Consider the following 12,315-nt stretch of genomic DNA (forward strand, 5'->3'; position numbering starts at 1 on the left):
GGAGAAAATATTTGCAAATCTTACATCTGATAAGGGACAAATAGCCATAATATATATATTTTTAAAAACTCCTACAATTCAATAGTAAAAAGATACATAACAAAAAAATTGGCCCAGGACTGAATAGATATTTCTCCAAAGAAGATATTCAAAATGGCTGTTAAGCACATTAAAAGATATTATTAGTCTTTAGGGAAATGAAAATGAAAACCACAATGAGATATTACTTCACATCTAATAGGATGGCTATAATATTTTAAAAATAGAAAATAACTTGCTGGCAAGGATGTGGAGAAATTTGGGCCCTCTTGCATTGCTAGTGGGAGTGATACAGCAGCTGTGGAAAATCTGTCTGGTGGTTTTTCAAAAGGTGTAACTTGGAATTACCATAGACTCAGCAACTGCACTCCTAGGTATATATCTAAAGAACTGCGGGGACTCAAACAGATATCTGTACCCCAGTGTTTTAACACAATAGCCAAAAGGTGGAAACTACACAAAGGTCTATCCACAGGCGAATGGGTAAACAAAATGTAGTACATGCACACAATGGAATATTCAAGTTTAAAAAAGAATGAAATTCAGATACATGCTACAAATGATGAACTCTGAAGCCATGCGGAATAAAATAAGCCAGACACAGGACAAATACTGTATGATTCCACTTACGGGAGTTACCTGGAATAGGCAAATTCATAGAGAGGGCAAGTAGCACAGGAGTTACCAGGTGCTGGGGGAAGCCTTAAGGGCCTTATTTAATGAGAAGAGGCCACTGTATACTGGGAGAGCAATATATTCAAGCCTAATTAACTACTTTTGGAGGAAAAAGGTGAAGCGGGAAGGGAGAAGTCGGAGACCCCCGCTGATCCATTGCTTGGAGCTCATTTAGCCAGGCTGGGGGGCCTCGAAGGGGCGGGTGAATAGGCGCTCGGCTCCGAGAACTGAGAGTCCCGCTGCGGGGTGAGGAGCTGGGCCGGGCCGGACGTCTCCCGGGGGAAAGTTGGGACCGCAGACGCGGGATCCCGCGGGGAGGTGGGAACAGGCGATCGTCCCGGCAGCGGCCGACCTTAGGCACGGAGCCGCTCTCTGGGGGCTGGCGGGCGCGGTGAGTTGAGGACAGCCCGCCCCGGCCCGTGCCGCGCGGGTCCTCGCCGCGTTCCTGTCAGGAACCCGGCGAGGCCTGAGGCGCTCGGGGCGGGGCGGCCGCTCGAGCGGGTGGGGCTGGCGGGAGGACCGCGCGTGTGCGGAGCTGAAGGAGCTGGCCTGACTCGGCTTTTGTTTTGGTTGTTCCCGGACCCACAGTGTTTGTGTCTAGGTGTGTCTTGCCCCCTGAGCGGCTGCAGGTGCGGCGTGCGTGTGTACTGTAGCCACCTTGTTTTCCAGCGGTGGGAAGGAGACGTCGGGGTGGGGGGTGGGGAGCGACCGGCTCCAGCCCTCGGGGCGCGGGCCACACGCGGGTCCTGACGGCTTCTCCCTGGCGTCTGGGGGTATGGGCCGGGTTTGCTTGGAATTAGGGTGTTCCCCAGGAATTGGGGCGGGGGGAGGTGCTGAGTCGTTCCCGGCAGACCCGCGGGGTACTCCGGGGCGGGTGATGGAGATGCCCATCCCCCACTTCCCTCCCCGACGGGTAGGGACTCCTCCCTGGCCGAGGCTCGGAGACCAGGGTAATTTGTTTTCTTGTTTATTCTCTTACCTTGTCAGGTTCCTTGCGATCTTTGTCGTGATTGGTTTTTCGAGTGACTGTGGGTCTCGGCTTCCACTCACTACCGATTTCAAATCAGTATTTTATATCTGAATTTCGGCACTTAAAAAAAAGTTTCTTTCTGAGAGTACAAGTCGCAAGGAATGACTAGTAGATCAGAAAAATTTATATAGTAAGCATTATAGAAGATAAGAAAATGCTAAATTGTCACTAAGATAATTAGATAAAGAGCACGCTATCTCAACAGACAAGAAATTAGGTAGTCACACAGTTTTCTAGTAAATTCTGAGGTAGCAAAGCCATATATAAAACTAGTCCAGTGGGTTTTAATTTTGAAAACTTTTTTTGTTGCTTTAAATTATATCGTTATCCTGAGATGAGAAAGGGAACATTTTGTTACTTAAAAAAAAAAAAAAAGATTTATTTATTTTGAAAGGGAGCCTCTGCCCTTGAACCAGGAGGGATGGGAGAGGGGCAGAGGGAGAGAGAATCTGGAGCAGACTCCTTGCTGAGTGCAGAGCACCACTCTCCATCTAAGGACCCTGAGATCATGGGTCCAAATCAAGGATCAGAGGCTTAGCCTACTGAGCCACCCAGGAGCCCCTATTTGTTCCTGTCTGCATAGTATAGCAACGTGATTAGCACGTCCATTTATACTTTATCAGGTAATTATTTTCAAGTTCTGAAATTGTTTACTTAAAGATGTTAAGGACTCCTTTAGCTTATTTTTGAATGACTCCCTTCTGTTTCCCTCCCTATTATCTTGGGTTTCTATTGTTAATATAGTCAATTGTTTTAGAACAATTGCTAATATGTTTCAACTTCACTATTTCTTTTCTTGGTGACTAAGTGATTAATAAATTAAAAAAAAAAAGAGGACAATTAAGCTAAACAGATAGAAGGGAGAAAAACTCCAATGACTAGAACAATGAAAAATCCCACAAGGTTCTGGATAACTAAGAACAGTCTTGATATACACAGATCTAGCCCTCTTACCAGTAGTATTTTGTCAAGGGGTGTCACATATTCCTACATGTATCTCATCCCCACCTTAGGGAGGATTCAAAATTGAAGGGGCATGATCTGACCTGATAGTATGGATTTCTCCACAAGATGGCACTCATATAGTTTCTTTGATTTTAGTTTCTATCCTAAGGAAAGATATGCAGTGTATTAACTATCACAGAGTAAATAGAAATGTGACTTATGTTTTATGATTAGTGCATCTATTTCATGTTTTGTCATATAGAATTTTCTATCACGTTACAGAATTGAGAAAAAAAATTGGGATGTGGTATTGATATGCAGGGGAAAGAATGGCAATGTGAATGGAACAATGTATGTGTTTGTAGAAATGGTTCTTTAGTCTCCTATCAAAGTTGAGGCTTTGTTCAGCCCTAGAATTTTATTCTAGTCGCATGTGGCCAATGCTAAATGTTTTTATCCTTTATATTTAGATACCATCTCTGAATGTAAAAATTGGCTTTTTAAAAAGGAATGTAAGCATTTCTATGTACATATTATGTAATATGAATGTAAACATACGTATATATGTTAAGCTTGAAAATTTTTTTATTTTGGAAAAGTTCAAACATATATACAAAATTGACAGAATGTTATAATGAACTCCATGACCTATTATATAGCTTTAGCAATTATCAACTCATTGCCAATCTTGTTTTATCATTGCCCCTTACCTTTCCCCATTTATTTTGAAGCAAACCTCTGTATATGTATCTGGCATATTGTTAGAGGCACACACATTCACTACAAAATGCATTATCCTAAATCAAAAATAATGGTATGGACAAAGTATTCAGAACCCAAAAGGAGTGATTAATTCTGCCTTGGAGAACAGGACAAACTCAGAGAAGCCTTTGAAGAAAAAACGACATTTGACCTATACATGAAGGATGTGTAGGGATCTGCCAGGTAGAGAAGAAATGGAAGAAAAACACATTCTAAGCATTGGTGCAGTATGAGGAGAGGGGTACAGATGTGAATATGCATGAATTGGAGAAGTAGTGGAGAATAGAGAATAATGTATTTGAATATTGAGGCACTTTGAAGGAAGCTGCAGAAGATGCAGCTGGAAAGAGAGTCTGTGATTATTCTAGGAAATTAATGATTATAGTTTATGTATCCAGAAATATTTTTCTACGGGTTTATGAATAAAATATAAACTACTTTTTCTACATTTTTGTAGATTTATGACACAATCCAGTCTTTAACAATGCTGAAATCAAATGACTCGTTTTCCTTGGATACTTTGTTTTTTGAAAAACCAGGTGAAGCTAAAAAGTAAGTCTGCCTTAAAGAATGATAATATAGTATATTGTTTTAGAGATTTTTGATTTTTAAGGAGTTTTAATTTTCTCACTAGACATATACAAATAAAAAATGAGGGGTCGACAAAATGATTTTTCAGGTATATAACTGGTAAACATGGAGTTCAGATATAAGGGAGTATCTGAATTTTAACATGTTAAATGTTATAACTTAAAAAATAGAGTAGACACTTGCCTGTTTGGCTTTCATGTATTTGCATTTCTGGTTTGTTCAGATTATTTTTGTCCAAGGTAAAAACTTGAAGTAATGGTCAAACAGTAGCAATGGACAGGAGTGATGTCACCTTTTGGAAACAGAATGGGCAGTGTGCCAAAGGCCTAGTGTGATGGGCAGATTCATTGTAGGCAGGAAGTAGGGGTGGAAATAAAGATATGGTGCTAGAGGAAATAAGAGCAGAGAATAGTCTGTTAAATACTATGGATTTATGGATTTTCATAATGTAAATTTTTTTATGGATTTTCACATGTAAATTTTTCTCAATTCTAAGTTTTCTATGTATTCTATTGTATTATCTTTTTTCTTTTTTTTAAGATTTTATTTTAAATGATTTCTACACCCAGTGTGGAGCTTGAACTCACAAGCCCAGGATTAGGAGTTGCATGTTCCACTGACTAAGCCAGCAGGCGACCCTATATTATCCTTTTTTAAAGAAAGGAAGCATTGAGGGACGCCTGGGTGGCTCAGTTGGTTGGACGACTGCCTTCGGCTCAGGTCATGATCCTGGAGTCCCGGGATCGAGTCCCGCATCGGGCTCCCAGCTCCATGGGGAGTCTGCTTCTCTCTCTGACCTTCTCCTCGTTCATGCTCTCTCTCACTGTCTCTCTCTCAAGTAAATAAATAAAATCTTTAAAAAAAAAAAAAGAAAAAAAAAAGAAAGGAAGCATTGAGTAAAGTATTTATTGTTTCATTAATTTTTTCATTCATTCAAGTATTATTTCAAATATTGATTGAATGCAGAAAAGGATATAAGAAGGATGAAACAGATTTTTACTTCAAAAGAACTTAAAATCTATTTGAGGAGATTAAGAACACATATGGAAAGGTCATTAATAAGTAACATAACTCTGTAATTCATCATCCAGACTTGGATACTTTGAGAGTAAAAGAGTGCATCCAGTTTGTACAACATGTGTTAATCAGGACTGGTCTGGGCAAATTGCAACTTATGGTTGCCTTTCTAACAATACAGAGTCAAAAAAAGATGTGAAGGAAATGATAAGCATACATTCATGCAATGAAATTTCAGATTCGGAGGGAGACTGGTACAGACTGATAAGGTTAGGCTTTATGGTAATGGGGAGAGACTTCAGGAGACTTTGAAGGATTTGATAATTCTAATAAGCAGAGAGAAGAGGCCATTTGAAGGCAGAGTTTAACAGCAAGAAATAATGGAGGTGGGACAATTTGCAGTATTTTTAGGTGATAATGTATAGAGAAGTTTCGTGGAATAGGAGATTCATAAAGGAGAAACAATGGGACATAAAGTTAGAAAAGTAAACTGAGGATAGATTGCGGTGGGACGTGACCATGTGTTAAAAGCCTGGAACTGAATCAACAAACATTTATTGATGACATATCTCATTATGTAAAGCACTGTGCTAAGTAGTATTGATGTGAATGGAACTAGAAACAAACCTTTATGTTTTTATGATTTGGGGAGGGTATCAGACTGATCTATTCTCGATCTTTCTATTATCTATATATAATATGCAATATATATATTATCTACACACAGACATATAATACAATAGGACTGTAATAAATATTATTGGTTCAAATAGTACTTAAGAAGAGGGAAACATTTTAAACTTTTTAAAAAAGATTATATTTATTCGAGAGAGAGAGAGAGAGAATAAGAGCAAGCATAAGCGTGGGAAGGTCAGAGGAAGAACCAGACTCCCTGCTGAGTAGGAAGCCTGATGCAGGACTCCATCTCAGGACTCTAGGATCATGACCTGAGCTGAAGGCAGTCGCTCAACCAACCAAGCCACCCAGGCACCCAGAAGAGGGAAGGATCTAAGCTTGATTTTGATGAACGTAAGCTCTAGTGTCTAGAATATTTCCTGGAAAGTAGTTCTCAGTAAATAATTGTTGAATAGATTAATGAAGGAATGAAACAATGGAACTTATATAGATAGATACAGGATAGGGTCATGTACAGTGGCAGTCAGAGTAAAAGAAATATTTTTGAGAAAAGATGAGGAGGTGCAGAATATGTTATCTATTTGGTATGCAAGTAGTTCACTTTGGGCTGGACTATAAGATAAGTAGAGTAGGAGAGTTAAAACTCTAGGATAGCCTAAGGCCATTTGGACATTTGATATTGTTTGGAAGCCACTGAAGTATTTTGAATGGAATATAATTATGATGAAAACAATTCTAAATCAATGTGATAGGAGTGTGTAAAATATGTTAGAGAAAGCCAGAGGCAGTGAGGCCAGTTAAGACATGATTGTTCTTAAACAAATTGATTAGAGCTTTGATTGAAATAGTGACAGTGGAAATACAAGGAAATGAATTCAAGAAGCATTATAAAGAAGATGCAGTAAGACCTGGTATATGTCTGGATATATAGGTATAAGATTTTGCTATAATTTGAATTCTGGATGACTGAGAAAGATGATGCCTCTGGAAAATAGGGAAGTCATAAGGGAGATTTGATTTTTACGGGGATGCTGTATAGTAGAATTATATGTGTGCTTTTTTTTTTTTTTAAGATTTTATTTATTTGACAGAGATCACAAGTAGAGAGACAGGCAGAGAGAGAGGGGGGATGCAGGCTCCCTTCTGAGCAGAGAGTCCAACGTGGGGCTCAATCCCAGGACCCTGAGATCATGACCTGAGCTGAAGGCAGAGGCTTAACCCACTGAGCCACTCAGGCGCCCGAGATGTGTGCTTTTTATATCTCTCTTAGATTTTCTGAAATAGTCTCTGTATAGAAAAGAATTAATACATCAAGCCTAAACCACTGTCCTTGAAAGGCCCTGGTTGTACGAATGGCCCTTGGCTAGAGTGAAAGCTTTAAGAAAGTTTCCACCATTAACTGATAGGAATGGCTCACTGCCTAAACTGTTTATACAGATAGGTTTATTTTGACTATCTGCTTTTCTTCTGGGAATCCAGAATTTAGGTATGTACTAGACAGGGGATGCCCACATGATTAGTCCTCAGTAAAAACACTGGGCATGGAGTCTCTAATGAGCTCCCTCATTAGCAATACTTCACGCATGCTGGTACAGCTTGTTGCTGAGGGAATTAAAGATGTCCTGTGCTGCTGTACTGGGAGAGGATCTTTGGAGGCTTGTGCCTGGTTTCCCCTGGACTTTGCCTCATAGTCACAAATAGGACTATATGTTGAATTTGAATCAGCCCAGGGAATCATTGGCTCTGGGGGTGCTCTTGGGGACCCTCTGACAGTCCTAAATTTCAAATGCTTTGGTCTTTTATCAGACAGTCTGTCAGACATTGTCAGATAATGTGTTGTAGATTTTTTGATTTGGAAAACATAGCTGTGGGAGCTATGTGTTAGGAGCTACAAAGGCAGTGGTGTAAAAGACTGGGTCTCTCACTTTCCAGAGTTTAAAGTCCTAAATAAAAAAGATTTAAAAATATCATAAAATCCTTGCCACTTGGGGGAGCCTGGTTGGCTTAGTTGGTTAAGCGACGTTGGCTCAGGTCATGATCCTGGAGTCCCAGGATAGAGTCCTGCATGGGGTTTCCTGCTCAGTGGGGAGTCTCCTCCTCCCTTTAACGCTGCCCCGCCTCATGCTCTCTCTCTCCCTCTCTTATTCTCTCTCTCAAATAAATAAAATCATTTAAAAAAATCCTTGCTACTTGTCATAGACAGTGTATGTATGTGGTGCTCTTCTCAGATTTATTTCCTGTCAACCAGTACTTACTTTTTTGCTCTAATGAAGGACAAATCAACTTTTATTGAAAAGGAAACATTAAAAATTTATATGTTAATAGGATCACAGCTGAAAGATAAGGAGAGACAGTTCACAGTGCCAACAGGGTGGCAAAATTCTTAAAAACTACTTTAAGTTTACAAAGTGATTATCATTTTCAACTGGTTTCTTGGATTTTCTGTGGTTTGTAGGTGGTTCTGGATCCAGGGTATTTTGATTAGGACATTAACTTGTAATAATATTTTAGGAATACTCTAGAGAATAGAGAATACCAGTGGTGGTGTCATTTACACACTGATGACCCATGATCTATTGTGAGGTGTGTCATAAGTATTTTGTTAATTCTGATGGTAAAGATGCTGATATTTCAGAATGATTAACTACTTTTTTTTTATATTAGAACAGATTTAAGATTCTTGTCACAAGCTGTTGAATTAGAGGAAAAAAGATGGAGTTATAGCCATTATTTAGGTAGCACATCTCACATAGCAGTGTCATTAATCGTATGACACACAAGGGAAAAAAGATTGAGAACACTGCTGTGTATAAAGATACATCAAAGTCACCATAGAAAATTAATTTATAGGTTGTTTATCTAAGAGTCTGTAATTGAGTAATGTTTAATTAATAGCTTCTGATATAACTTTATTAACATATATATTCATACTTTTATATTTTATATAGCCATCCAGACAATGAAGAATCATTGGATTGGTTTCTCCCACCTGCTCCATTGATTTCAGAAATTCCAGATACTCAGGCATTGGAGGAGGAAATAGGAAGTCATAAACCGTTAGGTAAACTATCACATACTTGTTATGAAGTTAAACCTGTGCAGCTCATGTCAGTGTAAAAAAATCTAGTAACACATTAAAGTGTTAATTCCTTTATTTTAATGAAATAAAATGATACTTTATTCAAAATAGTGCTCACCAAATCTTAAAATCAAAAACATCTTTCTTCTCCATACATACATATACGTACATATACATATTGTATATATATAGTACACTATCACAAACATGTATTATTGCATGAATTTGTTTCCTCTTATTATTAAAGTTGTCATTGCCATTTAGTTTTTGTCTTGCCTTTTACTAAAGGTAGGATCTTCTGACTTAGAAAACCACATTCTTGAAAAAAAAGAAGATGCAGAGTATTTTATATAGTTTGGTAACATTTTTATAAAGTTAAAGACAAGCATATTCAAATAGTATATGTGATCTTATGTGATATTGTTGATAAAATTTTTGATTTTTCAAATTTGGTGGTAATTCATATATGTTACCTTATTAACCTTTGTAAGTTGTGTATATTTTATACATGAAAATATGCATTTCATTTATATTCTCATATATACCAAATAATACATAGTATACACAGGCATATATATACTATATATATACATAGATGGTAAAACAAATTTAAGCCCTAACAAATTCCTCCCAACCTTTCAAGATGCCTGTAAAATCTCTGTAAAGAAACCTTTAAAATTTTTTCACCCTGATAAAAGCATTCCTTTATCTTGATTTTAGAAGCAATACTACAAAGTTAAAAACATTGCATCATGTATTTAATACTGAATCAAATCCAGTATTGTATATGATTGGTCATTATATTTCTATGTGTAAATCGGTAATGTAAATATTCAAATCCTCCTAATTGTATAATTATATCATTTGTAGTTGGTAAAATACTTAAAAGGTATAATAATGGTTATTTCTGTGAGTCAGAAATTAAACCTATTTTATAATGTAGGTTTTTTTATAAATTTCAAATTTCAGTAAATCTTAATTTGAGTGTCCTTCAGTCATATAGTATACAATAACAGTACCAATCACTTATAGTTCAAAACCGTATTTGGTGTTATAGATTATCTTGATGTTGTATGAATAACTTTCATGTCTACCTTGTAAGCTGTTTGAAAATTTTTGTTAAATTTTTTCATGGTCATTTTGAGAATTTATCTTCATGGAGAACATATATTAATTAATGTATTCCATTTTTGTAGGTCAGGAAGAGAAGCCAAAAATGTTACCATCAAATTTAAAGATAACTAATGAAAACACAAATTATATTTCACCAACACAAAAATTCCAGTTTGCCTTTTCCTTAAATAAATATGAAGCAGGTGATCTGAATTTAGGAGGAGCAGGTAACGATGACTTATCACATGTTCCTGGCAAGCTGACATATGGTATTTATCAGAAATACAAAAATCACGGTAGCACTGAAATAATACCTGAGAAAAGTGTTCCAGATAATACAAAATTATTTAATTTTGCAGAAGGTAAAGGAGAGAGCATGTCAGCCTTCCGAAAAAGGTAATTAATTAAATTAATTACAGAATATTCAGTGATAAAGTTGAACATTTATGGTATGTCCAAATGTATGAAGTATGATAGAATCTAAATGAGAAAAAAATCAACAAATAGGGTTTACTGTATATGAGATGCTCTGTTAACTCTGGGATTCTAGTCATAGGTTCTTGTCTTCAGAGAGCTTCAACTTAATGGGGAAAGGACAAATAATTTAAAATAATTGATTAAGTACTTTATAATACAACAATTATTTTTATGAAGTATATAGTTAGAGCAAAGGGTCTCAAAATTTTTCAAACTTTTTACCGTAAGGACCCTTTACACTTAAAAATTACTGAGGATTCTCAACAGTTTTTGTATATATTGGTTATGTCTATCAATATTTAACCATATTAGAAATGAAAACTCAAAAAATTTAAAAAGCAAACAGTGCTTTACTGATATTATGAAAATTGTTTTGATCCTACATACTCTCTGAAAGAGTCTCAACTTTCCTTTGAGAATTACTGTTACAGCATATCACATGGGGTCCTAATCTGTTCTGGAGCATCAGGGAGGGCTTTCTTGAAGAAGTGGTATTTAAACTTAACTTTGGGGTACCTGGGTGGCTCAGTCGGTTAAGCATCTGCCTTTGGCTCAGGTCATGATCCCAGAGTCCCAGGATCACATTCTGCATCAGGCTCCCTGCTCAGCGGGGAGTCTACTTCTCCCTCTGAACTTCCAACCTCTTGTACTTTCTCTCTATCTCTCAAATAAATAAATAACATCTTAAAAAATTCAAAAACAAAAATTTAACCTTAAGGAGGAATAGAATTAAACTAAGGGCAAATGAAGGAGAGTACTCTAGGCAGAAAGAATAATAAGTGCAAAAGACCTAAAGTAGCACAGAGCTTGGCCTATTCTTAGAAAATTTCCTTTTGTGTAAAATCAGAGAGAATGTGGAGAGGTAAGGTTTGGAGAGGTCGAGTGATTCAGAATCATGTAGGCTGCCATAAACTTTGTGCTTTTTCTTAAGGCACTATTTCTTAGGCTGTGGCCTGTGCACCCACCATATCAGAATCATCTGAAGTACTTATTAGAAATTTGGGTTCCTGAGTCCTACCTTAGGCCTGTTGAATCACAGTCTATATAAAGGAGGGGAGGGGACCCAGGAATTGTCATTTTTAACAATTTTTCTAGATGATTGTTACGCACAATAAAGTTTGAGAGCTAGAATTCTAAGATTCTACATTTTAAGTAGAGGAGTAAAATTGGATTTTTTAAAAAATTTAAAGTGTATTTTGGCAATCAGTATGATGAATTAGAAGGAACTAAAATACGTTGTGAAAGGTCACTTAGAAGGTTTTTATTAATCTAGGTGAGAGAGAATGGGAGACTGATGTAGACCGTGGTAGCAGAAATGAGAGAGTTCAGAGTGATTTAAGAGATAAAAATCCCATAGGACCTAAATGATTATTAGATATGACATCTGATTCATGGTTTTCTGACTTGAACCAGAATGATGAAGGATGGTAGTGTCCTTTCATGATGTGGAAAACTGTAAAGGAAGAACAGGTTTGGGGGAAGGTGATGAGTACAGATTTGGACATGTTGAGTTTGAGTACCTATAAATTGTCCAGATAGGGAATTGGATGTATGGGTTTAAAGATTCAGAAGAGATCTAACTGATAGGTTTTGTTTTCTCTGTGATGTAAGAGGTGAGTCGTTTGTGGAGTTTGAGGGGAAAAAGTGGGAATATTGAACAAGTATGAGAAGAGTGGAAGAGGGGCGCCTGGGTGCCTCAGTGGGTTAAGCCACTGCCTTCGGCTCAGGTCATGATCTCAGGATTCTGGGATTGAGTCCCACGTTGGGCTCTCTGCTCGGCAGGGAGCCTGCTTCTCTCTCTCTCTCTCTCTCTTTCTGCCAGCCTCTCTACCTACCTGTGATCTCTGTCAAATAAATAAATAAAATCTTTAAAAAAAAAAAAAAGAGAGAGAAGAGAGTTAGAGATTATTAATAATGGGAAAGCAATCCAATTAGAATAATGGTAGGCTTG

The 12,315-nt window shown here is 37.4% G+C and overlaps 1 protein-coding gene across 18 annotated transcripts in view; it reads left to right on the forward strand.

Moving 5' to 3' along the window:
* Nucleotides 1-727: 727 nt before the first annotated feature.
* Nucleotides 728-12,315, forward strand: part of HFM1 (helicase for meiosis 1) — a 125,123-nt gene continuing 113,535 nt past the window's right edge. For 4 of the 18 annotated variants that reach the window (XM_032361669.1, XM_032361663.1, XM_032361671.1 and 1 more), the window contains exons 1-5: nucleotides 928-1,105; nucleotides 1,702-1,843; nucleotides 3,909-4,003; nucleotides 8,644-8,756; nucleotides 9,971-10,283. In XM_032361669.1, coding sequence (XP_032217560.1) covers nucleotides 3,936-4,003; nucleotides 8,644-8,756; nucleotides 9,971-10,283 — 494 coding nt within the window. In that variant the 5' untranslated portion in view covers nucleotides 928-1,105; nucleotides 1,702-1,843; nucleotides 3,909-3,935. The other 14 variants (XM_032361680.1, XM_032361683.1, XM_032361670.1 and 11 more) reach the window with 13 other exon arrangements.

The sequence above is a fragment of the Mustela erminea genome, chromosome 10 (assembly GCF_009829155.1).
Source record: "Mustela erminea isolate mMusErm1 chromosome 10, mMusErm1.Pri, whole genome shotgun sequence".
In the NCBI taxonomy this organism is placed as follows: domain Eukaryota; kingdom Metazoa; phylum Chordata; class Mammalia; order Carnivora; family Mustelidae; genus Mustela; species Mustela erminea.